At 36.6% G+C, this 24,112-nt stretch overlaps 2 protein-coding genes and 1 non-coding gene across 3 annotated transcripts; 1 reads left to right on the top strand and 2 right to left on the bottom strand.

The window, feature by feature from the left end:
* Nucleotides 1-2,635: 2,635 nt before the first annotated feature.
* On the bottom strand, nt 2,636-13,984 carry LOC147395450 (fructose-bisphosphate aldolase, cytoplasmic isozyme-like). Its single transcript, XM_086450030.1, has 6 exons — nt 13,773-13,984; nt 5,883-5,975; nt 5,523-5,750; nt 5,022-5,441; nt 3,274-3,335; nt 2,636-3,069 (listed from the first exon to the last, which is right to left on the bottom strand). Exons 1-6 carry the CDS (start codon nt 13,798-13,800, stop codon nt 2,731-2,733), a joined length of 1,170 nt encoding a protein of 389 aa, XP_086306156.1. The 5' UTR covers nt 13,801-13,984; the 3' UTR covers nt 2,636-2,730.
* A 4,205-nt stretch (nt 13,985-18,189) lies between these two features.
* On the top strand, nt 18,190-18,263 carry TRNAR-UCG (transfer RNA arginine (anticodon UCG)). The gene has a single exon. It is a non-coding gene; the product is annotated as a tRNA-Arg (tRNA).
* Nucleotides 18,264-19,492: 1,229 nt separating this feature from the next.
* LOC147395448 (uncharacterized) lies at nt 19,493-23,155 on the bottom strand. Its single transcript, XM_086450483.1, has 3 exons — nt 22,919-23,155; nt 22,706-22,815; nt 19,493-19,841 (listed from the first exon to the last, which is right to left on the bottom strand). The coding sequence occupies exons 1-3, from the start codon at nt 23,071-23,073 to the stop codon at nt 19,810-19,812; spliced, it is 297 nt and encodes a 98-aa protein (XP_086306609.1). The 5' UTR covers nt 23,074-23,155; the 3' UTR covers nt 19,493-19,809.
* Between the last annotated feature and the right edge of the window lie 957 nt (nt 23,156-24,112).

Below are 24,112 nucleotides of genomic sequence, written 5' to 3'. Positions count from 1 at the left end.
GATTCTTCAACTTGAAAATTGGGGTCAGAAGTTTCAAAATAGGCTGATTTTTTGTGATGATGGTCTTCTCACCATAGAGATCATCTTCTCAAAATGTCAATTTATTTCGAAACTTCTAGCCCATATATGACAAAACACATTTGCTATATTATTGACTCTAGAACCTTATATATATATATATATATATATATATATATATATAGAGAGAGAGAGGACAGCGTTCGGTAGCCAAGTTTTGTCATATATGGCTAAAAGTTTCGGATATGCTGATTTTTTGTTAGCTACATGTAGATATGTGATTTTCAAATCTGAAGATCACTAGTACGAGAATTTGGAATTGCCACCAATCTTTTTATAAAAGGGTGTGAATGGTCACTTGAAAAGTGTTTTTAGAGAAAAATGTTGTGTTAGGCATCTTAGTGACTTTCGTACGAATTCGACGTGTTGGTCTACCTAGGATCTAAGTAAGTGGTTCAATTAGAGAGAGGAGAAAGTGGTAGGCACCCTTCTCTCTTTTAACAAATAATGGTAACCTTAAAGATGTGGTCATTTTATATATATATAAATAAAAAAAAAAAGATTGAATGATTGATAAATTGTACCCTTAAAAATGAGGGATTTGCTATCGGCTTAAATTGTATGGATTATCTCATTGAAAAAGATGATTCTTGTCAAAACCTTGTCTTAGGAACCTAATTTTAAAAAGTGTTAACTAATTATTATGGGTCCGTTCTCATGGGTTGAGAAGAGGCTAATCACCAACAACCTCAAAACTAATTGAGTGGAGTGTGTGCAAATCGTGTTTAAGGGTTTAAAATGATTTTATTTGAAAATTATTACAACCCCTACATTTTTGACTAAATCGAAGTCTGATCTACCAGAAGTAGGAAAGGGTATTTATAGCATCTTATGGCTTTTTAAACCAAAAATAAAATAAGAGAAGTGGGGATGATAGAAGAAGGAAGATGTAGGGGAGAGAAGAGGGATTTTTCACATCATTTTGTCTTTATTCTACCTTATCTTTGGAGTCTTCTTTTTTTGAATTTTCTTCCTTTTGATTTTTTAATGTGTCTTTTTATTCTTGTATTTGAACTTAATGATAATAGCGAAAGTATTTCAGTGTAGGGATTGTGAGTTGTTAGTTGAAAGAGCTTGTTAAAGGGATTGATATGGGTTAGAGAGATTGAGAGTTAAGAGAGATGACTTAAGGTGGGGTATTCAAGTATTTGATTTTTGAAACGGAGAAATGGGTTTTTATAAATGTTGAGGGTTACTTTTAAGAGTAGGATGGGGTAAAAAAGTAAAAAGGTGGAGAATGACATGAGATTTATGGGTGAGGTGTGTGAAATTTAGAGTTGAGAGAAGGGTGTTTGTGGAATGGGATGTAAGTGGATATCTTTTGATCAAAATGAGTTGAGTGTTAGGTAAGTTGGAGATAGTGGGTTTGATTAAAATAATGGTGGTGTAAGGGGGTGGTTGTTGATATTTTTGGAAGGGTAGAGGAGGTGGTGACATGTGTCCCACAGGTGTGAGGAGTGTGTGTTAGGTGAGTTGATTAGGGAAAATGGGTATGAGGGTGACTTATGTTAAGGGATTTAGAAAGAGTGATGGGGGTAGATTATGACATGAGTGTGGGTTGAGATGTGGGTAGGTTAACTTTTTAGAGAAAGGTGATGGGGTTGTGGTGATGACATATCTCCCATTTTGATGATCATGATGATTGAGTGTGATCCTTGGACTTGGGTTAAGAATTGGGTTTATGGTTTTGGATTGGATTTGAAGTCCAATGGGTTTAGAGGTTGGGTAATGGTTTGATTAGGTAAATGTGTATATAAGATTGGGTTGGGTTGAGAGGTGAGGTGGTGAAGGTGTAGGTTTATGGTGGGGGGTGGTTAATTTTTAGCACATGGGTTAAGTAAAGAGGCCCCTTGGCCATTATTTGAAATAAAACCCTTATTTTGAGGGTTTTTTTTATTATAAAAATATACATTTTTTGAGTCCTTTTCGAGTGGGGTACGTTCAAATTGGGTATCTACACTGCCAAATTTCAAAGCGTTGGAAGTTTACAGCAAATACTTTGGCTCAGCCATGTAAGAGTTTTGGCCTAAGTACTTTTGGGCATAAGTGACAATGCCACATGGATGGTGGTGGAGCATAGCCATGGTGTGGAAAGCATGGTGGTAGGGTTGGGATATGGTGGTGGTGGATAGTTTAATGTTTGGCACCTTACATGGGATTGTTTTTGTAGGTTTCATGTTGATCAAATAATGCAGTTCTTTCATGGGTCCTTTGAATTAAGCAGAGAGTGGACAATTGCATTAGAGGATGACTAGAGTTTTTGTTTCTTGTGTCAATTGTCATGTAACTTGAATGAGTTGTATGTGTCGTAATTGTATGTCTTGTAATTCTGTCACTTTCTCTGTAAATTGTGTCAAATGTCCTGTAATTCAATTGAGTTATTTCGTTACTTGTCTTTTTTTAATGGACTTGCAAAATATTATAATGCTACTATCTCTTTTTTATTTATTTATAATAGAATCACTTGGAAGATCTTCATATTGAATGTTGTTCATTGATAAATAATTGATAAGATTTTTTCATAGTGTTTATATTCATCAACGAGACACTCATATCATTGTTATAAAGGAAAATTTCATTATTTTATTCAAACTAAAAGTTCTTTGCATCACATCTTCATTTTTACTTTATTCAAAATAAAAGTTCTTAGCATCACATCTTCATTTTTGAGTTCTCTACAAATTTAGAACAAAGATCGCCTAAATCGACCTCAATGGTCACTCTAATTTTTCCCTGATGAGTACAACTTGAGAAATTTCTTGCATTTGCATTTGAAGATGTAGATGCCTCATCATTCTTAGGCTGTTTCATAGCCTTAATCAACCATTGAAAATCCCCACATACTTGACATTTCAGAAATTTTTGTCCAAAACTTTGCGTTTGCTTCGATGTCAACAATTTTCGAATACTTGTGCAACTAGGAGTCCTACAAGGCAACCCAACCCAAGGGCATTCTTTGACCCAGTGATCATAATCTCCACATGCAAAACACTAAAACAATGGAAGTCAAAAGAAGAAGAGAATGAAATTAGTGTAACTCCCCTCCTATAAAACACATGTATTAGTCTTACCCTTCATGTAAAATACATGCATTAGTATTACCCCCAGCGCAACAACGCAATAAGAAAATGTTTTTCCCTTCATTCTTTCCACATAAATTAATCATTGAAGTCCAAAAGCGTTAAATGATCTTACCTGAGACTTCAAACCTCCACCCATTGCCATGAATTTATGATCTTCAACTTGAAAACCCAACCCTGAACCAAAAATTCAATTTTTGAGTTGTTAATGTTAGATATTCAACATAATGAGTAATGAACAACAACAAAAACGATTAGAAAAACAAACCTTATTGGTTGCACGACAAGATTTAAGCACAAATTGTAGTTTCTTCTTAGAGAAGATAAAGTTAGGGTTTTGTTTAATGCAACGGTTTAGATTGTTTTATTTTATTTTCTTTAATTTCATAACAATGGCATTAGTGCGAACTACATTTTTGGTATTCAATTAATCGCATGTTAACTGAATAGTTTCTGTTAATAGTTCGACCTTGTATTTAGAGAGAGCGAGGGGAGTGTATCACTAATTTCGCCAATTTTATAAGGGGTAAGACTAACCTTTATTAAGAAAAAACTTTTCTCTAAATAAGCATTCATTCGTATTCCTTTTTTTATTATTATTTCGCTTGAAGAATGCATCTTTGGATATTGGTATCAACTATAATATGAGGGATTACATAGATGTTTTTTTTTTTTTTTGTCCTTCACCAGATGGACCTCTCTGTTGCAATTTTATTACAAGGAGTGCTACTTCATAAAGTTTACTTTATGAATCAGGCTAACTTGATTAACTTAATAAGATTTCAAGTCTTAATAGGGGTTTTAGGTCACATGGATTATGAAAATAGAAATCAAATACCAGCCTTCTAGATTTCATAGAAAAATTAAGAAAAATACTTTTTTTTTTTAAATTTAATCCATGGTGTTGAAAATGAATGACTGCTGAACTCACAAATTAAAAACTAAAATTCAATGGTGAAAATTAATTTTTTTTTTTTTTTTTTTTTTTTCAAAATATGCTTCCAAAGTGCTTAGAATTTTGTCCTCGTGATTTCGGATACCACAAATTGATGTGATTACATCCACTACAAGGTATGCTAAGTAACAAATTAACTGAATCAATTTGAAAATTTTATGTTGTTGATCTCCGCTTCAAGGTTTGTTGATAAAGCAAGATTTGGTGGGTAACACACTTTATAAAATAAGGTTTCCTTGAAGTTGTTCGGACACCTAAGGAGGTTTTGTAATAAAAATGCAAACAGTAATCTACCGGCTAAATCTCACTTTTTTTCAACTAAAAAATAATTGTCTATGCCTATGCTGCCTGGTTCATGGGTTCACTCGGTTTGAATTCAATTCAGAATTCATGATTCGCCACTCTAGAATGAACCCCCGATTCATAGGGGTAGGTAGAGAGAATTCGTTTATTGGTTCACTTTGATTTCCTAGATCCCTTCATTAGCTTGGTTTGCTTGTGAATATATATGATTAAAGTACAATTATAATTATAATGTTTAAAAAATTATAGAAATAAATTAATAAAATAATTCAAATTTTAAATACGAACAATGAAAAAAATACGAAAAATTATTTGATTCACCAAATTTAATGATTTGGTTCGCAAAACCCAATCAAAATTGGATGGATTTGTGATTCGTTTGATTTTATGAATCCAGTACGAACCTAACCACATGGGTAACATAAGTGGAATTGAATTGAAATTGACATGTTGACAACAACCTAGCAATTCGGAATACGGCAAAAATTCAATATGGTAAAAATCCGAGTTGCGATTAATTATGGGTTGCAAAAATTCGGTCTGAAATATTGTTAAAAATGTGATAAACAGAAGATATGCGGCATATGCTTTTTTCAATATCGTACTCTTAGGAGCACGGGTGGTGTACTCATCAACAATCTCGGGGGCGACCTTCTTCAAGTCAGAACCAGGGGTCACTATGTTAGGCTTCAACAGAGATCCCTCAAGAAGGACATGGTGGTCAGTTAGTGCCTTGTAACAAGTGGCAAGGACCCGCTTGGTCACATCTGCACGACGGTCAATGTCGTGAGATACATCGACAAGGAACTCCGGCTCAACGATTGGTACCAAACCATTCTCGTGGCAGATGATGGCATACCTGGCCAACCTATCAGCGTTCTCGTTGATTGCCAACTGAGATGGCTCATTGGGACCAATTTTAAGCACGGCACGCCACGTGGCGAACCGAGCTCCAGCTGCATAGTACTGCTGGCAGCGTTGGGCAAGGTCATCAAGACCCTGTGTGATGGTCTCACCATTGGTACCTGCAAGCTCAACGGTACCCTTGTCAACTTTGATACCAGGGAGGACTCCACCTTCCTTAAGAAGGTCCACGAAGGGCTTACCAGAAGCAGTCTTTTGGTATAGGGTTTCTTCAAAGAGGATCACACCACTAAGGTATTGCAGAGCACTGGGGGTGCAGAAGAGAAGTTCACGAAGGGCACGTCTGTTAGATTCGACGTTCTCTACGTCAATGCTGGCTAGGTGTTTGGCAATTGTGCTTGTTGATTCATCAGCAGCAAGGATACCCTTTCCAGGGTTGCCAATGGAGGCAGCGTTGGCAATGAGTTCATCTGCAAGTTGTAGGGGCAAAGAAACAAAGAAATTATTAAAGGTCAAGCTTCAGAAAGACTGGAATTTGAAGAGGGTGTTGCAAATTAGCTACCTTTTATAAATAAATAGGTGATCTGTGATTAATGAGGTACCTAAGTGTTTGGCAATTGTGCTTGTTGATTCATCAGCAGCAAGGATACCTTTTCCAGGGTTGCCAATGGAGGCAGCGTTGGCAATGAGTTCATCTGCAAATTGTAGGGGCAAAGAAACAAAGAAATTACTAAAGGTTAAGCTTCAGAAAGACTGGAAGTTGAAGAGGGTGTTGCAAATTAGCTACCTTTTATAAATAAATAGATGATCTGTGATTAAAGAGGTACATAAGAATTTGGGTTTTCTTCTTATAATTAATATGATTATTCATCACTAGATTAAGCAAATTAAAACAAAAAATTCATCAAAACTTGTTGATTTTCAACTAAGGTAAGGGTGTGCTCGTTCATGGACAAGATGAGACGTCAAAACGAGATCTGTTAGAAGAGATCTGTTGTTGGATGCCTTGTTTCAAATTTATAACTCAATAAAATCCTTGAAGAAATTTCTCTGTAATTTTAATTTTCCTGTTTTTTGATGAGCCTTGTAATTTTAATTTCTCTGTATTATAATTCCCAAATTGATGTTCTATTTCTCTCTCTAAAGTTTCTGCAATCTTACAAATTTATGGTAAGTTGTAACTAAATCTCCTATAATGGATTCTTTTCTTTATGGGATCTTGGTTAAAATGATGCACCAACACTAGCCATAATCTAAAATATCGGATACAGCCATATGGATCTTGTTTCTCCATCATGGTTTTAAAACTCGTTTAGACGTCTCATCTTGTCCATGAACGAGCACACCCTTACCTTAGTTGAAAATCAACAAGTTTTGATGAATTTTTTGTTTTAATTTGCTTAATTCATATGGTAACGGTGGAACGTAAGGTTTTTGAATTAAAGGAAATCTGGGTGGAACGGAGAAGAGGACTAGAGATTAAGGAGAGGGGCAGAAGGTTTGAATCGAACCTCCAGCTGCTAGAGGAAGAAGTATTATGGGTATCCAAACAACTTGACTTAGCGCGAACATCATCGAAAAACTTCAGGGCCAAGTATTCGAAGGAGAAAAGAATTTTCATAATCCAGGGAGAGCAGAATTCATATGGTAGATTTCTAAAGCTGCAGCAGTTCTCGGAAAGATTAAGGTTTCGAGGGATTGTGTTCCCGGAGGGTACAGGAGGTAAGGGTTGGGGGCAAGTTAGTACCGCTTTGAAAATACGGTTTATCCCAGATGAGAAAATGAAGGCACCCATGGAAGAAGGAGGGGAGGTTAAATCGTGGGTCGAGGCAGTCAAGAAACCTACTAACTCAATTAGAAGGGTAGAGATCCCAGCGTCATCAGATGACAAGGTGAGCTCCAATCAGGCGACCAATCAAAATCACAAGAGTACTCAAAAGACTGTGGTCAATCAAGCTCATAATAATGGAATAGCGTTCGGCAAATGGAGGTGGTCTTTTATATGTAGATCGAGTTCTTCGGAGGCAGATTGGGAGGGTTTTCTGATGGAAATGAAACAAGGTCTCTCTCAACCAACAATGATAAAATTGCTAGAATGGGAAAAATCCACTCGGATGCTGATGTTGGGTAATAGAGAAGATTTTATGAAGGTGTACCCGAGACAATCAATTTTAATGGGAAATAGTTCCTTCAGTCTACGCCCATGGTTTGCAGACTGCAACTCCTTAAATCCAGTATGGAAGGAAGGTGGAACCTGGGTGTGCATCAGTGGGTTACCTTTTCACCTTTGGAACAATTTCGTTTTCAAAAGGATTGGAGCTCAGTTGGGCGGACTTTTAAAGGTGGATCCGAATACCCTTCGTCGTGCGAGATTAAATACAGCTAGGCTAAGGGTAGGCTGCTCTCCATGGAAAATGCCTCGTGGTTTGTATATATGGGTGGATGGGTTTCGATTTATGATAGGGGTCGAGGTGGCAGGAGAAGAGATAGAAAGGGAGGTTTCTATAGAGGAGACGAGAAAAGGAGAAGAAACCGTGCTTAGTACTTCAGCAGATAGAGGTATTCAAGTGGATGAAGAGTGTTTTCAGACAGTGGAAAAGGAAGATCAAGTGGAGAAGACACTACCTGGTGATATCAAGTTGGCTCGGGAAATATCGAAACCGAAGAGAGGTTGCGTGCGGACCAAGCCAAAGAGTTTTCGTAAATTCAAAACTCGTATTTGCTCAGGAAAATATGTCAGAGGCATTAAAAGCCAGAAATCACGTAGTTGGGTTTTGAAACACAATCGTACAGTGAAGCTATTAACCAAGATAGCTACTAATCTGACCTATACTAGATGGCTGCGTAGTAATGGTATGGTGGAGCCTAACAGGCCCAAGATGGCTGGGTTGGGGAGTAGAGATCCAGGGGCTGTTAGTGGTGCTGTTGGGCCCGTTATAGCTGGGGAGACAGAGGCCCATTATGTGAATGAAGTGGGGCTGGACAATGAAGGCCCATTGAGAGTAATCCTGGATTTATTAGAATCAGACACAGGTAAGTTGTCAACTTCTAAGGATAGGGGTGCTAAGGCCCGATATGGCCCAAATAAAAAAAGGGCTGGATTGAAGTTGAAGCAGGCCCGTAGAGCTTTCAATTGGACTTCTACTCTTACAGGAAGTTCTCTAGGGAGGCTGGTAACAGAAAGTGCTCGAACGTCTTCTTTAATCAAGAACACAACAGAATCGGGGAATACCAGCCGCAACACCAGCTGCGTTATGGAGGTTCGGATGGGTATTGAGGTAGAAAATACCATGACCAAAGTAGGTAAGGAATTTGGACTGGATGGGAAGGAGGATAGATGTGTCGATCAGATACTTTCCTGCGAAAAGGACCTGGATTTGGAGGAGCAGACGGAGAGTTGCTTCGATCCAACTCTTAGTGAAGTATGGGTAGACCTGGGCAGTAACACTTCCAATCAAAGGATGCCTTGTGAACCACGAGTGGCCCCTACAGGAGACTCTCTAAGGGATGAAGAACAGGCTGAGAAGAACCCAGAAGCTATTAGAAAGTTTAAAGACAGAAACAAACAATGCAAGCACCATCTCATCCTATTAACTAGAATTTGGGACAGATTTCGAATAGATGTTTGGCGACACCCTGGTAGAGCTTTAGTTCCCAACTCTCCAAGCAGCAGTTACAGAGATTATTAACTTGGGAACTTGTTCGGTAAGAAACATCTTGGGCCCACCCTATCTTCCTCAGGTACTCTCCTTTCTTGCTGGTGAGTATTCCCAATTTAGAGTTCTTTTTGGTTCTGCTTTAGTTTCCTTGCTTTCCCCTTTGGATGTCTCGTTGTGTGTTCCTTGCAGTGTTTCTTCTTGGTACAGGTATCGTTTTCCTACGGCCTCCTCCGATTCCCTCCACTCCTTCAAGCTTGTTGAAGAGGGGGAAGGAAGTAGGGAGAACAGGGAAGATGCCAGTCAGTTAGCCCTTGTATCATTACGTCCTACCCAGAAACCAGGGGAGGTGGTACTTGATAATCGAACAGAGGTGTATAATGATGGAAATTGGGTTGTCAGAGACATGAGTGAGTCGCATACAGAAACACGAGAGGAAGGGATAGCTAGGACAGAATTAGAAACTGTGGAATGGTTAGTTAGTAATGCTCTTAACTTGGCAGAGGATTTCGGCTTAGTTCCAGAAGAAGGAGACAATGAGTTCTCCTTGATTTTGAGAGTTGCTGTTGGGGATTCGAGAGAGAGAATTTTTTTGGAGGAGGAACTTAATCGTATCAATAAAGGGATTGGAATAGAAGAGAAGAAGGAACAAGTGGAATCTGTAAGTCTTCAGGAAATTCGAAGTTATAGGGATGGTATGAATAACGAGCTGGTGGTGGTCGCTCCCTTGGAGATGACGAGGAGCTTACTCGGACCACGAGTGGAAAAGGACTTGGTTAGGATGGAAAAGAGGTAGCTTGCCTTCGATCTTTTTGGGTCTTGTTTGTTCTCAATGTCGCTAAGAATTTTGTCTTGGAATGTGAGAGGGTTGGGGGATAAGAGAAAAAGGGCAGCGGTGAAAGCGTTTATTAGAAGTAGAAATCCTCTTATAGTTGCGCTTCAAGAATCTAAATTAGCCAAGTGTGATGAGAAGATCATTAAAGAAATTTGGGGGAATAACATAGATTGGATTGCCCTTCCTGCTATAGGTTCTGCCGGTGGGATTTTGTTGATGTGGAACAAAGATTGGATCCAAGTGGCAGACAACTTGGTAGGGGCGTTCTCTATTTCTATCTTATGTAAGAATAAGGATGAAGATTTTCAATGGGTGTTCTCTGGGATCTATGGACCGACCATCAATAGAGAAAGAGCCCAATTTTGGGAAGAGATTGAAAATATAGCAGGTTACTGGGATAAGCCTTGGGTGTTGGGTGGGGATTTCAATGTTACCAGGTTCACCCATGAGAAGAATAGGGGGTCGAATATTTCGAAGGGCATGAGAAATTTTAACGAGTTTATTGGTAGACACTGCTTGATGGATTTTCCTCTCTTGAGCAGACGTTTCACGTGGTCCAATAATCAAGGCAATTTAAGGATGTCTAGGATAGATAGGTTTTTGGTCGATAATGAGTGGGAGGAAAAGTATCATAATATTATTCATTCGGCTAGTGCCAGCCCAGTTTCCGATCACACCCCTATCTTTTTAGAAGCAGGTTATCCTAGAAAACACCCCCTTCCATTCAGATTTGAAAACATGTGGCTTCTTCAACCTAACTTCGTAGACTTGGTCAGGACCTGGTGGAGCGAGTGCCCTTCTGTAGGACATCCAGGTTGTGTGTTTAAGAATAAGCTTAGGTTCTTGAAAGATAAGTTGAAGGTGTGGAATAAAGAGGTCCTGGGAAGAGTGGATGTGAAAATTAAGGAGATCATGATGCAAATCGAGACTTTGGACAAAAAAGAGGAAGAAGGGACCTTGAATGCGGAAGAAAGAGGAAAAAGAATGGAGTTGAAATTGGAATTTCAAAGAACGGCGCTTATGGAAGAGATTAGTTGGAGACAAAAATCAAGGATCAAATGGTTAAAAGAAGGGGATAACAACACAAAATTCTTTCACAAAGTTGCCAACTTCCATAGAAGAAGTAATCAGCTTGAAAAGCTCTCCATTAATGATACCATGGTAGTAGGAGAAGATGAGATTAGGGAAGGAGTGGTGGGCTACTACAAAGATGTGTATAAGGAAAAGGAACCTTTAAGACCTCGACCGGACAACCTAGTATTCACCTCGTTAAATGTGGAAGATAGGGAGTGGTTGGAAAGACAAATTGGGGAGGAGGAGGTTAGATCGGTTCTCTTTTCGATGAGTGGGGACAAGGCTCCGGGACCTGATGGATTTACTATGAAATTCTTCAAACACTGTTGGGATATCGTTATGAGTGACTTCATGAAAGTGGTTAAAGAGTTGCAGGAGAAGAATTGCCTCGATTATAGCCTTAACAACACATTTGTGGCCTTGATACCCAAGAGAGTCGGGGCGGATAAGTTAGGTGAATTTAGACCCATTAGCCTAGTAAGCTCAGTGTACAAAATTATTTCCAAAGTACTAGCATCGCGCTTGAAAGTAGTCTTACCTAAGCTTATCAAAGATGAACAAGGGGCCTTCATTAAAGGTAGACAAATTCTCGATGGAGTTTTGATGGCCAATGAATGTCTCGACTCAAGGATTAAGGATAAAAATAAAGGGATGATTGGGAAAATAGACCTTCAAAAGGCTTATGATCATGTAAGTTGGGACTTTCTAGAATATATGATGGGGAGAATGGGCTTTGGAGTTAAGTGGATCAGTTGGATCATGAAATGTGTTACAACGGTGTCTTTTTCGATTCTTGTCAATGGGAGTCCAGCTGGATTTTTTAGGGGGTCGAGAGGATTGAGGCAAGGGGACCCGCTTTCTCCGTTCCTGTTCCTTATTGTAGCAGAAGCTTTAGGTAGGTTGTTTAGGAGAGCAGTTGATCTAGGAAAGCTATCAGGATTTAGGGTAAATAATGGTCCATGGATTTATCACCTTCAATTTGCAGACGATACACTAGTTTTCCTCGATCATTTGAGAGATCAGGTGAGGGTGTTACGAGTTTTATTGAGTTGTTTTGAGGCTATTTCTGGGTTACATATTAATTTGCAGAAGAGTAAGCTTTTTGGGGTTGGGGAGGTCAATGATATTCATTTGATGGCCACGACCTTGGGTTGTGGGCACGATTTTTTACCCACGTCTTATTTGGGATTACCGTTAAGAGCACCCTACAATAGTATCAAAATTTGGGATGGGGTGATCGAGAGATTGGAAAAAAGATTAAGCACGTGGAAGGCCAAATATCTGTCTAAAGGAGGGAAAGTAACTTTGATTAAAAGTACCTTGACGAGTATTCCGGTTTACTTTCTCTCCTTGTTCACGCTTCCAAGATCAGTCGAAAATAGATTGGAAAGACTTATGAGAAACTTTTTGTGGAATGACAAGAATGGGAAGAGGAGATATCACCTGGTTAGATGGAAGGTTATTTGCTTACCCAAGAAGAATGGGGGATTAGGGATTAGAGGTCTTAGATTGGCTAATAGAGCGCTTCTAGGAAAATGGCTTTGGAGGTTTGGTGAGGAGAGGGAGAGTCTGTGGAGGAGAGTCATTATGGCAAAGTACGGAGATAGGAGGTTAGGTTGGTTTAGTGGTGAGGCTAAAGGTTCCTACGGGTGTAGTGTGTGGAAGGGGATTCTCAATGTTGGTGAGGAGTTCGAAAAATGGATTAGATTTAAAGCGGGGAAGGGGGACAAGGTGAGATTTTGGGAGGATAGTTGGTGCGGTACTTCGCCTCTAGCAGTTCAATTTCCGTCATTGTATGCCTGTTCTCTGAAAAAGAACCAGTTAATACAACAGTGTTTGATTCACAACGATTCTAGTTCTTCTTGGGATTTGGGGTTCAGGAGAAACTTTAATGATTGGGAGCTAACAGAATTGGCATCTTTCCTAGATTTCCTGCATTCAACTCATCTCAACGAAAGTGAACAGGACAGGTGGGAATGGTCGAGGACTAAGGATTCGAGATTCTCTGTTAGTTCCTTTTACAAGTGTCTTACCCCCCTTGCCGAGAGATCCGTCTTGGGATCCATCATTTTGGTCTAAGTCAGTTCCTTCTAAAATATTTTTTTTTGTTTGGTTGGCCTCCCTCGGGAGGATTCTTACGTTGGATAATTTGATTGTTCGGGGGTGGATCATTCCAAATTGTTGTCCACTTTGTTTGAGGGATGGAGAATCTGTAGATCATCTTTTAATTCATTGTTCCTTTTCTCACAATATCTGGTCAAATTTCCTTGATCTGTTCCGGATTCATTGGGTCTTTCCTTGTAAGTTTTCCTCGTTATTAGTAGAGTGGGCCAACAATGCTTTCTCATCCAGAAAAAGATTCCTTTGGACTATACTTCCCTCGACTATTGCTTGGGGGGTGTGGAATGAGAGAAATAACAGGGTGTTCAACAATAAGATGAGAAGTCCACACGACAGTTTTTTGGAGATTTTGGGGTATTTGTATCTTTGGTCTAAACAGAACATCTACTTTGGGGGAACTTCTTTTGATGACTTTGTTTTTAGATGGAACTCTTTATGTAACTCTTGAAGTTTTATCTTTTTCTTTTCTTTCTTTGTTTTGTTGCTCTTTGTGAGGCCTCCTCAGCCTCCTTGTACTCTTTTCCACTTTATCAATAGATTATACTTATCAAAAAAAAAATAAAAAAAGGGACTTTGTAGAATCTGAAACACAATCTGCTTTAGAAACTCGTAGAATCTAAGCCAAAAGAAAAACACCCAGATCGAATCCAAGAACTAAGAATAAAATCTAACAGAAACCCAGATCATCAAATAATTAGAAAAAACCAAATCAAAGAAGAAGAAACAAATCCAAATAACAAACTCAAACAAAGATGAGATTCACAAGTCGCAACTAAACAAAATAAAAGAAAATAAGATGTGCTCACCAGTATATTTTCCTTTGTAGTAAGACATGTTTTCTGACCTTCTTTCAAGCCAGAAAGAGAGAAGGGGGGAAAGATTAATCTCCAGAGAGAGAGTTCTCTTGAGAGAGTTATGAGGTCGAGCGATTGGGCGTAGGTTTATATAGAGACGAAGGAGAGAGAAATCGAGATAGTCGACGAATTTGCTGACGTGTAAGAAGATGAGCCTTCTTTTATTTGGCTAGCAGAAGCCCAATTTTGACGCCCATAGCACGACATGGTATATTCGTCCCCAGTTCAAAGTTTTGGAGGAAACCTTTCATGGGCAAATATTTGCCATACGTACCCATATTGATTACAAATTTGTTACATGTCCCTTGATCTTGGTCTTCTTTAAGTAATTAATGAAAAATGACTTATATGATTTGAATTACAAGATGATGAGATTTTTTTATATATAGAAAATTTCAGGATTTTCTACAAGCAATTAAGGTGAGGGACGTGGTTAAAAAGATAGACGAAGGATTTTTTATTTCAAGTTGAAAATGATGGTATTTAGTTTATTTTTTTTGTTAGTCTAGACCAGAAGAATAAGGTCAAAGGAGGTATGTCAAATATTCACCAAAATGTAGAAGAGTATTTAATCTAAATTATCTAAAAAATTGAGGGTTGAGGAAGGAGTAGATGGCCAACAAGTCAAAAGAGTATGTCATTAGTTTGAAACCCTAGGCGTATCTCAAACATTTAGGGGTGTCTAAGTTATTAAAATGTTGTGGAGGGGACATGTCATCAGTTTGAAAACATGGGAGGGTATCGCAAATTTTTATTTATTTTAAATATAGAGGGTTTCTAAATCACCCAGCCCGAGCCCAACCCAAACTTGAGAAACACAAATGCATGAAATGCTCAACCAAGTTGGGTTAGTTCATTCCTCATTGATACTAAATAATGATAATGGTTTATATAAAGATAATTGGTATGTAAAATGATATAAAACTTATAATTATTTTTTCTAAAAAAATGCTTCAAAGTTTACATAAATAAAATTACAAGCAAATTTAAAGAAGAAGAAGAAGAAGATGATGATAATTAACTAAAGTAATCACCTTGATTTACTCTTAATTGTAATTTTTAATAAGACAAACATTTAAAGTTACAATATAATCATTGATTCTATTATGTTTTTTGTCATTCCCGAACTGAATATCAAACCAAAGCTAACTATGCAAAGATTTGAACTAATGTTGGGTTCAACCCAACAAATTCATGTTTGACCTGCTCAAGTTGCAGCCCTAATACAAGGGGTATCTCAAATATTCACCAAAGATAGAGTTCTACTAAATCATTAAAAAAATTGAGGGTCCGTCATGGTTTCAAAACTCGTCTAAGACCAAAACATATCGATCGAGTTGTCTCAATATTAGGCATGGACAAGATGGGTGAATAAGTCCAATTTTTTGAATGAGATTTAAAACCCGACGTTCCTTTTTCAAAATTTTGAACCAGACGTCTCAAACCTATTGAAAAACTCATCCAAGACGACTCGATATCTGGCATGGATGAGACGTGAAACCAAATCTTAAAACCATGGGGTTGGTTGGAGGGTGGGGCATGTGGAGGAGCAAGATTTGTTTAGCCGGCCGCAATATTTTATACGAGGTTATGTTTATTTTTCTTGCACTCCAACCTTGAAAGATACCTCTTTCATTTATTTATTAATTATTAGTTTTTAATAATCTCTTTATTTACCTAACACATTTGCCTAACCCCCCCACCCCCATGCGCCTCATCTTTACGATTGTGCAAGTGCTTCTATGATCAACTCGAAAGGCTCTTCTTCAAACTCTGAAATTAAGCACTTTTCGATGTCACAACATATAGAAAGTTTTCAACTTTTTTCCAACTACTTGACCCGTCGATATGAACATTAATAGAGTAATTTATTTGTGAATAGTTTTGAGGAAAAAGGAAAAAACAAAGGTAATGCAATCTTTTTTTTTTTTTTTTCGTAGTGCAACGATATATTTTTAAGAGATGGGGTGAAACTAGTAATAAATGAAATGCAACTGGTCACTCCTTAGTCTTATTATTATTAGAGTCGTGATAATCTGACACTCTTTTTTCAAACACTCTCATCACAGAATCGTAGATCCTTTGCTTCTATATACACAAGAAAAATATTTATGATTCTATAATTGCCGTCGGGGAGCATCTGAAAAAAGAGTGTCAGACTATCATTAGTTTTATTATTAAGGTCATTTTGAATTTCCTCAAAATTAATAAAATTTTAATCTTAGAACACCTACAAATTCTTTAGCTTTCTAAAATTACAAAATACCATTTTTTTTATTGTCTTTAAAATCTCTTTAGTTAATATTTTAAATTACATGAAGGCCCTTATCATTTCTTGTGTTATCTGTGTTAATTAATTTATTTTCTCAAAGAATAATATTAAAAAATACTCAAACACACTCAGCTGACATGGAATGTGCACATAACCACAAATTTTTTCTTATGTATCTCGAGGAAAAATCAATGGTTTTATGCGTTTGAGTTTTTTTTTAAGTCACTTTAGCACCGCTCTTTATTGTGTTATCTTCAAAATATTCTTACTTAATATTTAAATTGCAAAAAGACTATTACAATATATTAAATGATAAAATATGATATAAAATTAAACTATCTATTTGAAGTAATATATTTCTCTTAAAAACAATTATACATTTTTTATCATCCATAAATTCTATTTTTTTCATTTTAATAAATATATGTTTTCACATCCCATCTACTAAGTTACAACTAAATTAACATGTGCAATCAAATGAGACCTTCTCTTCAACAAGATGGATGGATAATATGTCAATTTTTTCAATATTTTATTTCATTTTTGGATGAAATTTGATTAAGAATGGTTCTTTTGATTTGAAATCATTTTTAGATACGTTGTGATGTCAAGTTTGTAGTTGATCTTGCCGTGTATTTTAGTCGGAAAAACTCAAAAAATGAAAACTAGTGGATTTTATCAACGTCAAAAGTAATATTCCCTAAATTTTAGCATTTTAACCTCTTTTTTACTTTGTAGTATGCAGCTAGAGATGCCTAAGACTTCAAATCTTACTAAGAGTGGTGGGGCCCATTTGGCAAAATAACACCTTGACCCTCTAGGATTGATGGGGGTGATTCTGATCTAAAAAAAAAAAAAGAAAAAAACATTTTTAGACTTGATCCAAGGTTATGAAAATAAACGGCTAACGAGATTTAAAACTAAATTCCAACCATGAAAATTAATATATATTTTAAATTTTCCTTCTTAAAAATTGTTAAAATTTTAGAATCTATATCCTTGTGGCATCTGATCATGTTTAATTTTGGATGTCAGGAGGAGGTGAGGTAAGAAAAATACATGCCCAAATTTGACATATTATACAAGTTTTTCAAGGCTCTCATTTCAATGATTAAAGTATTGCAAGGAAAAGAAGAAAAAAATATGAGTCGTGTTAGACTGACCTCAAGCTGGAACCTCATATTGCACTTCTTGACATGAAAGTATATAGGAACCATAGATGCTTTTCATTGCACTTCTTGATGTGAAAGTGGATAGGAACCATAGATGTTTTTTCACTCGTATCTCAATGAAAAGCATCTATGATTCTTATATACTTTCACGTCAAGATGTGCAATGTGAGGGGTTCCAACCTGAGGTCACTTCAGCATTATTCAAAAAATATACCTAATCTTGATTGATGCATTGCAATATCAAATGTGTGTATCCCAAAGTTGAATGTAGTTACTAATCTTATTAAAAAAAAGGATAATGATTTTTTATTTGGAAAGACTTCACAAGTACAGTTGTGTATCTCAAGGAAAAATATTTATGATCCTGTGTCTGTGCCACATCAGCCGAGTATTGATTGAGTGAAGACTTCCTAGTTAAAAAATCAGCACTCTAAAAACAACAAGCTTATCAATTGCTGCACGTAGACAAATGGTTTAAGTACAAGATAAGTGAAGATGAATACAATTGATATTTGACAATAACAATAAAAAATTTAAGGCAAGAGGTTGTAGGTGTTGGATAAATAAATAAATAAAATTACATTTTACAACAACTTTAAAAATGCCCATATTCGACCATCCAAGACAGTTGAATTCTATAAGATTTAACGGACCAAGCGTCCAATAATTTTTTTCAATGGGCCAAAACCATCAAATTTGTGAACCTTTATTCATTGTATTTTCCAATTTTCATGAAGTGTATATTACAAGAAATCATTGAAACATTTTCTGAATTTTAAAAATCAACAAATCAAATATTTATAATGAGCATTATTTGCAAATTCAGAAGGAATCCGTGAGTGATGGAATAGTGTGATTTTGACAATTGCTGATCTGTGTCTTTTTCTGGGAGAATATATTAATACTACCACATCATGACATCTAAGACCGCATAGCGCAGTGGATTAGCGCGTTTGACTTCGGATCAAAAGGTCGTGGGTTCGACTCCCACTGTGGTCGAAGATGATTACCAATTTTTTTTTCAACTTTTAAAGGATTCGGATTCCGTTGTGGATCCAGTGCAGGAGTATACACGTGGCAACCAACAGTAGCCCTTAATAACTGCTTATGGTTGTGGCCACTTTGTCCTTGCCAGTTTGCCTTTTTCTTTTGCTGAACCGAAATATTAAATTCAAAAATGGTTTATTAATCAATACTTGAGCGTGTTGATTCTAGACTAAAATAGAAGCAACTCTTTTTAACAAAATCGATACAAAGAATGCAGATGACCATATTTGCAAGCAATTTTTTGATTATATGTTAGGCACAATGGCTTTGAAAGATCATGGAGTGTGTAATGGATGTCTTACTGCCTTTTTTTTTTTTTTTCTACAATAATGCTATCCTGACGTGAAAGTGTATATGAGCCATACATGCTTTTTCACTCTTTACGATGAAAAGCATCTATGATTTCTCTACACTTCCACATCGATATGCTATATGAGGTCACTCCAGCATGACACTTTTTTCAATCTTAGTTAATGGATCATAGTACTAGATTTTTTAGTAGTTCCCTTGACTTGAAGAAAGAAGACCCCTTGTCTCCTTTTTTTGATTCTTGCTTCTTGTCAAAGCACTAGGTCGATGACGCCTAACATGGTTGAAAGAGGAAGGCAGAGAGCTTCAAAGTAAGGAGGGGACGATGGTACTCTTAGCATTGTTCAAAGTTTGGCAATAAAAACAGAGAAGAGTAAGCATTTTTGGGGTCGATGTGGGGAAGAACATGTATCGATTTGCTCAGTTTGTATTGTGCAAAGTGGGTATGGCACTACAGTACTACCCAAACATTTTACCTTGGGCTGCCCTTAATGTGTCATCGAATCCCTGTATATCATGTCATAAATCGATCTCAGTTAAGAACACGTTAGAACTGGTTTATAGATAGAAGAGGATATAAAATTATAGTACTCTCTATTGTCCTAACTGGATTCTCTAGAATGAAAATATTTATTTATAAAAGAAGTGAGAGCTCTGATGCTTGGTAGATGTTATACCTGTTCTTTGTAAACTATCACAGATTAATCAAAGAAAGCAACCTTTAAATTCCTAACCTTTCAGGAATTTCCCTGCAGAGTGCTAGTTTATTGCTATAACATCGAACTTAGCATCTCCATATAAATAACTAAACAATAGATTTGTGCCTACTTTAACGTATTAGTACTTCCCTCATACCGAAATGAAAACATGCATCAATCAATATAACAGATTTGCATAGCTAACTTTGCTAATTAAAGGAATCACACAAGATTAGCTAATTTGAAGACAAGTGCAAAAATTTGAAACAAAATTCCTAGTGTGCTCCTTTGAACTACAAAGCAATAACGTAAAACTCAAAGCACCAGAACCATTTTTAATCTATCACTTGACTGATTACCCATATTTAATTCCAGATTTGGAAAAATAACAGAGGTGTTGAAAAGTAACTAAAGAGGGGAGAGTAAGGCGTGTCCTGGTTGACCTTTTCAAAGGTGGTGGTATATGATAACCTGTTTGGAACCCATCGCTTCTAGATGGGACTCAGATAGTTAGCAAATCTACCTGCCATTCCGAGAATAAAAAAGTCAGTTTTCGTTGCAAGCACAAGCACCTCAACATTTGAACAAGTAATGGGGAGTTATATTATAATCCAACCATTTTCTACTACTCCCTAGTCGATAATAAGCTACAGGGCTCACCACTTTGGATGAATCTAGCAGTTCCAGTCCATCAAGAGAACTTGAAACATAATAAGTCAATTGATTTGGTTAAGTTTACTTTTCAGAAAAGCAAAAAAAAAAAAAAAAAAAAACAATTTGGTTATATTACCACTAAAGGTCTGTCGGAAACAAATATAGTCTAGGATGCAAAGGTATTCATAACTCAAGAGTTGTCTTGATCTTGAAGTTGAAGAGGAAGATTTTAGAATCAAAATTTTGTGTGGTATTGAATATAGTTGTGCATATGAAGAAACATATAAATATTATCTAACACAAGGCTTTTCAAATTTGCAATCAAGCATTCAACATCATCCTTACTGATAAATGAGAATGTCCATGTTATGATCACAACACCAGTTTTCAAAATTGAGAAGTTCAGTCTCCTGATCTCAGCGACTGAGTCATCCATAGCCATGGCATTGAACACCGTAAGGACAGTAATGCTGGGAAGAATAGTTGAGGACTCGTTATCGTGCATCCGACTGGAAAATATGGTCAACTTGTGACATGAAAAGTAGCCGGTGGTGTGCAAGAAGATGTATGAAGCGACCTATATCTAGTAAATGTATTGGGATCCTCCAAACTACATCAGAGATGCTTTTCATTCAAGACAACCGAGTGGGTCAACCCAGACGATTCATAATTGCATACAGAGGCCTATCAAGGTGAACCTAAACAAGGCAGGTCCATCTTCTTCTGCAAATCTGGCTCTGCTGGACATGGTGCTCAAAGAGTTATACTCTTTTGTGGTCAAAACACCAAAATTTAGAAGAAAAAATTTAATTTATCATCTACCTCGTGTTCAGCTATTATTCCTATTATATGCCTTTCACATGATTTTCTTCTTTTTTGATAAGTGAAGAAATTTTATTACTAGGAGACAAGAGATCCTCCAAAGAGACTTACTAGAATACATTTTCAGTATTTAATAAATACATGAACGAATTACTTTTCTCTACATATGGAATAAAATGTGCTACCAAGAGCTATGTAACCAATACTTATAAAAAAAATATGTTACCGATGCATTTCAAATAATCAAACTAAAAAGAAAAACTGTACAGGAAGGAAATAAGTCCAGCTATGCTTTATAGCTGATTACGAGCATAGAAAAAGGATAGGATGTTCAGATGGATAAGTGGGAAGACTATAATAGATAAAATTAGAAATAAATGAATTATGAAATTGTAGTCATCTTAATAGGTGATAAGCTTAGGGAAAATCAACTGAGATGGTTTGATCCACCCACTATGCTATTATCTATCAGTGATGTTCCCTCTCTAAGTTCTGCTTTAAAGCTGAAAGCTGTAATGAGTAATTTCATATAAATGAGTGCATAACAACTTTTAAAAAGAAAAAAAAATATAATTAATTAATTACATAAAAAAATATCCAAAACCTGCCCTAGTTCCAATGAATTATGTGCATAAAGAAATGAACTTGGACAGAATAATGAAACCAAAATAAAATAATTACAGATCCACATAGAAATGACTGAAAAGCCTCATAGCCTACAACCACCAGAAGTCCATTTGAATAGGTAGGATCTACATCTCCCTAGTGTAGATACATTTACTGTATGTGGCAAGCTAAAATCGGAAAATATATATAGAGAGAGAAGAAGGAACTAGAACAGTTGGCATTCAAATCATAAGGGTCCACATTATGAGAAGCAGAACAAGAATGAGGAGGATAGGATTATGATTCAGGTGGCGTTATTTCCTTATTGTAAGGAAACAAGTTAAATAAGGGTCTGTAAGGAAGAATATACATTTGAAAAGGTCTGTTAGAATGTTTTACCTCATCTATGAGACAAGATGATCCCAATAGAGGACTCAAATGTTGTTCAGTTCCAAAGTTAGGAAGAAACCTCCTCAACATGGTCGTTATGAGTTAAACCACCCTCAAAGTGCTCACCTTTTTTTCTCTTGCAACAATTCAAGAATCACAATGCAATTACGTGAGGATTTAGCATTTTAATCTACAGAAGTTTTGAAGAACTTTGGCGGGATCTACCATCAATTCTTTGAACAATGTCATGGATCGAATCTAGTAGTTTGGAGGGGTAACTACATTTCCTCTTTCAGTCCACCGTCCTATCATTCGATTTACAATCTTACTGATACCTATTTAACTGAAGTAACAAACGTACTAACCACTGCAAACAAGCCAACATGAATTTGCTAATGCTCCTCCTCTGTTTTCATACATAGTTAATCCGCTCTTTTATACAATAATATAGGAGGACCGAGTAGAGAAGCCTTTGGTTGCCATTAAAGACTGCTCCTTCAAAATCTTAGGTTGCAGTTAAAAACTCCATTGAATTTCTGGGTCTTAACACTTCAGTAGAATCCTAACAGTTCAAGCGCCTACTTTAATTCAACACCTGAACAAACCCTCTTCACACATTCATCTATCCCCTCCAGATATATTTTACTGTTAAACCAAGTATGGGTACATTTTAAAAGTGCTTGGAATTCATTTTACCCTAAAACCCACAGAATTGATGTGGGAATTGAGATTGATTTGGTCATTGATGTTTCACTCTTTTTCTTGTTTGGGATTGTTTAAAGAGTTTGTAATCTTTCATGAGGTGTGATTATGAATATATAATTAAAGAAACCAACAGAAGATTTGTTTTTAATTTCAGGAATTTTATTAAATTTTACATGAATAAAATTTAGAAATAAAGAATAAAAAGTTGACCTTCAGTGGATGTGCTGGCTTCGTTGGGGAGCTTGGAAACAAGACAAGCGGATGCAATGGCGCTGTGAACTGGTAGAAGAGTGTTCAACAACAAAGACTCTCTTCGCAATCTTCCACAGTTAAAAAAAAATAGATAGAAAAAAAAATTCATTAAGGAGGAGAGAGAGAAGGAGAGAATTACCATTAGAAGGAGAAGGAGAGATGGGTAGGTACCTTGCAGGAGAGCGAAGATGAGGAGGAGAAATTCGAGTCTGCTGAAACATAAGATTCGATCGAATCGAAGTTGGTGGTGAAATGTTCGTTGTTTTGTTCGTCGTTCTCCAGAGGATTCGCAGATATGCGGATCTTCGACCAATCGAAGCTGCCATTTTCGCACTCTCTCGAACTCGATAATTGGTCCTCCAGACCTAACCTGTGAAAGCCTCAAAAGAAACTCTCGTTACATCGTCCCACTGTGCAGACCGTTAGTTAATAATCTTCGAGATGTTCGTTTTTCCCAAGGACCATAATAACCCTGAAAACAGTCCAAACCCGGGTCAAGGTCAAGGTCAGATCTATTTTTATTTTTTATTTAAAAAAAAAAACAAAATTCGGACTCGCAAATAACTCACATGAGCTCATGTATTGAGAGCACACAGAGGACGCATGGATTCTTATAATTGATTAATCGAGAATTTTGTGAAATCTCATAATGATAATTTTTAAAAGAGGTATGATAATCTAACTACCTCATGTGGCACACTCAATTGACTCTCCTGACGTAACATGTTCGGGAGCCATAGATCAATAAGTCTCAGGTTATATGGTTATATGGGAAAGTTTAGTTTTGTATCTCGAGGCATTCAGATTTGTGGCTCCCAAAATGTGTTACTTCATGAGAGTTGATTGGTGTGCCACGTGGTATAGTCCGATTATCACAATTCTTTTTAAAATGAAAAATATTAAACTTACTTGCTTATGATATGAAAGTGGGCAAAACACCATAGATTTTTTGGCTAGTATCTTGAGGAAAAATATATTGTTGTTATCTACACAGTTTTGAAAGAAGTCAATTTAAATTGACTCTTTTCAAAAATATCATTATCTTCATCATCATCAAAGTCTCATCCCAAATTCTTGGGATGGTTAAATAAGTTATATTCCTCCATTCCACTCTGTACAAAATCACTTCTTTCATTAAAGTCATGATAATATGACGCCCCCCTACACCCTCTTCATTATAATCGTACATCATTTGCATCGAGATACACAAGAATCAGATTTATGATTCTATGTATCTCAAGGCAAATGATCTATGATTCTTTGATGAGGGTGTTAGAAAATCATTACACTTCATTAATGTGTCCGTATCCACTTTGTTTTTTTTTTCATTGTTATCTCCCCCTTGGAATAATCAATCCAACTTAT

This window comes from Akebia trifoliata, chromosome 8 (genome assembly GCF_017979445.1).
Source record: "Akebia trifoliata isolate Shusen 1 chromosome 8, ASM1797944v1, whole genome shotgun sequence".
In the NCBI taxonomy this organism is placed as follows: domain Eukaryota; kingdom Viridiplantae; phylum Streptophyta; class Magnoliopsida; order Ranunculales; family Lardizabalaceae; genus Akebia; species Akebia trifoliata.
The sequence above is the reverse complement of the archived record's forward strand: the minus strand, read 5'-3'. Positions and strand labels throughout refer to the sequence as shown.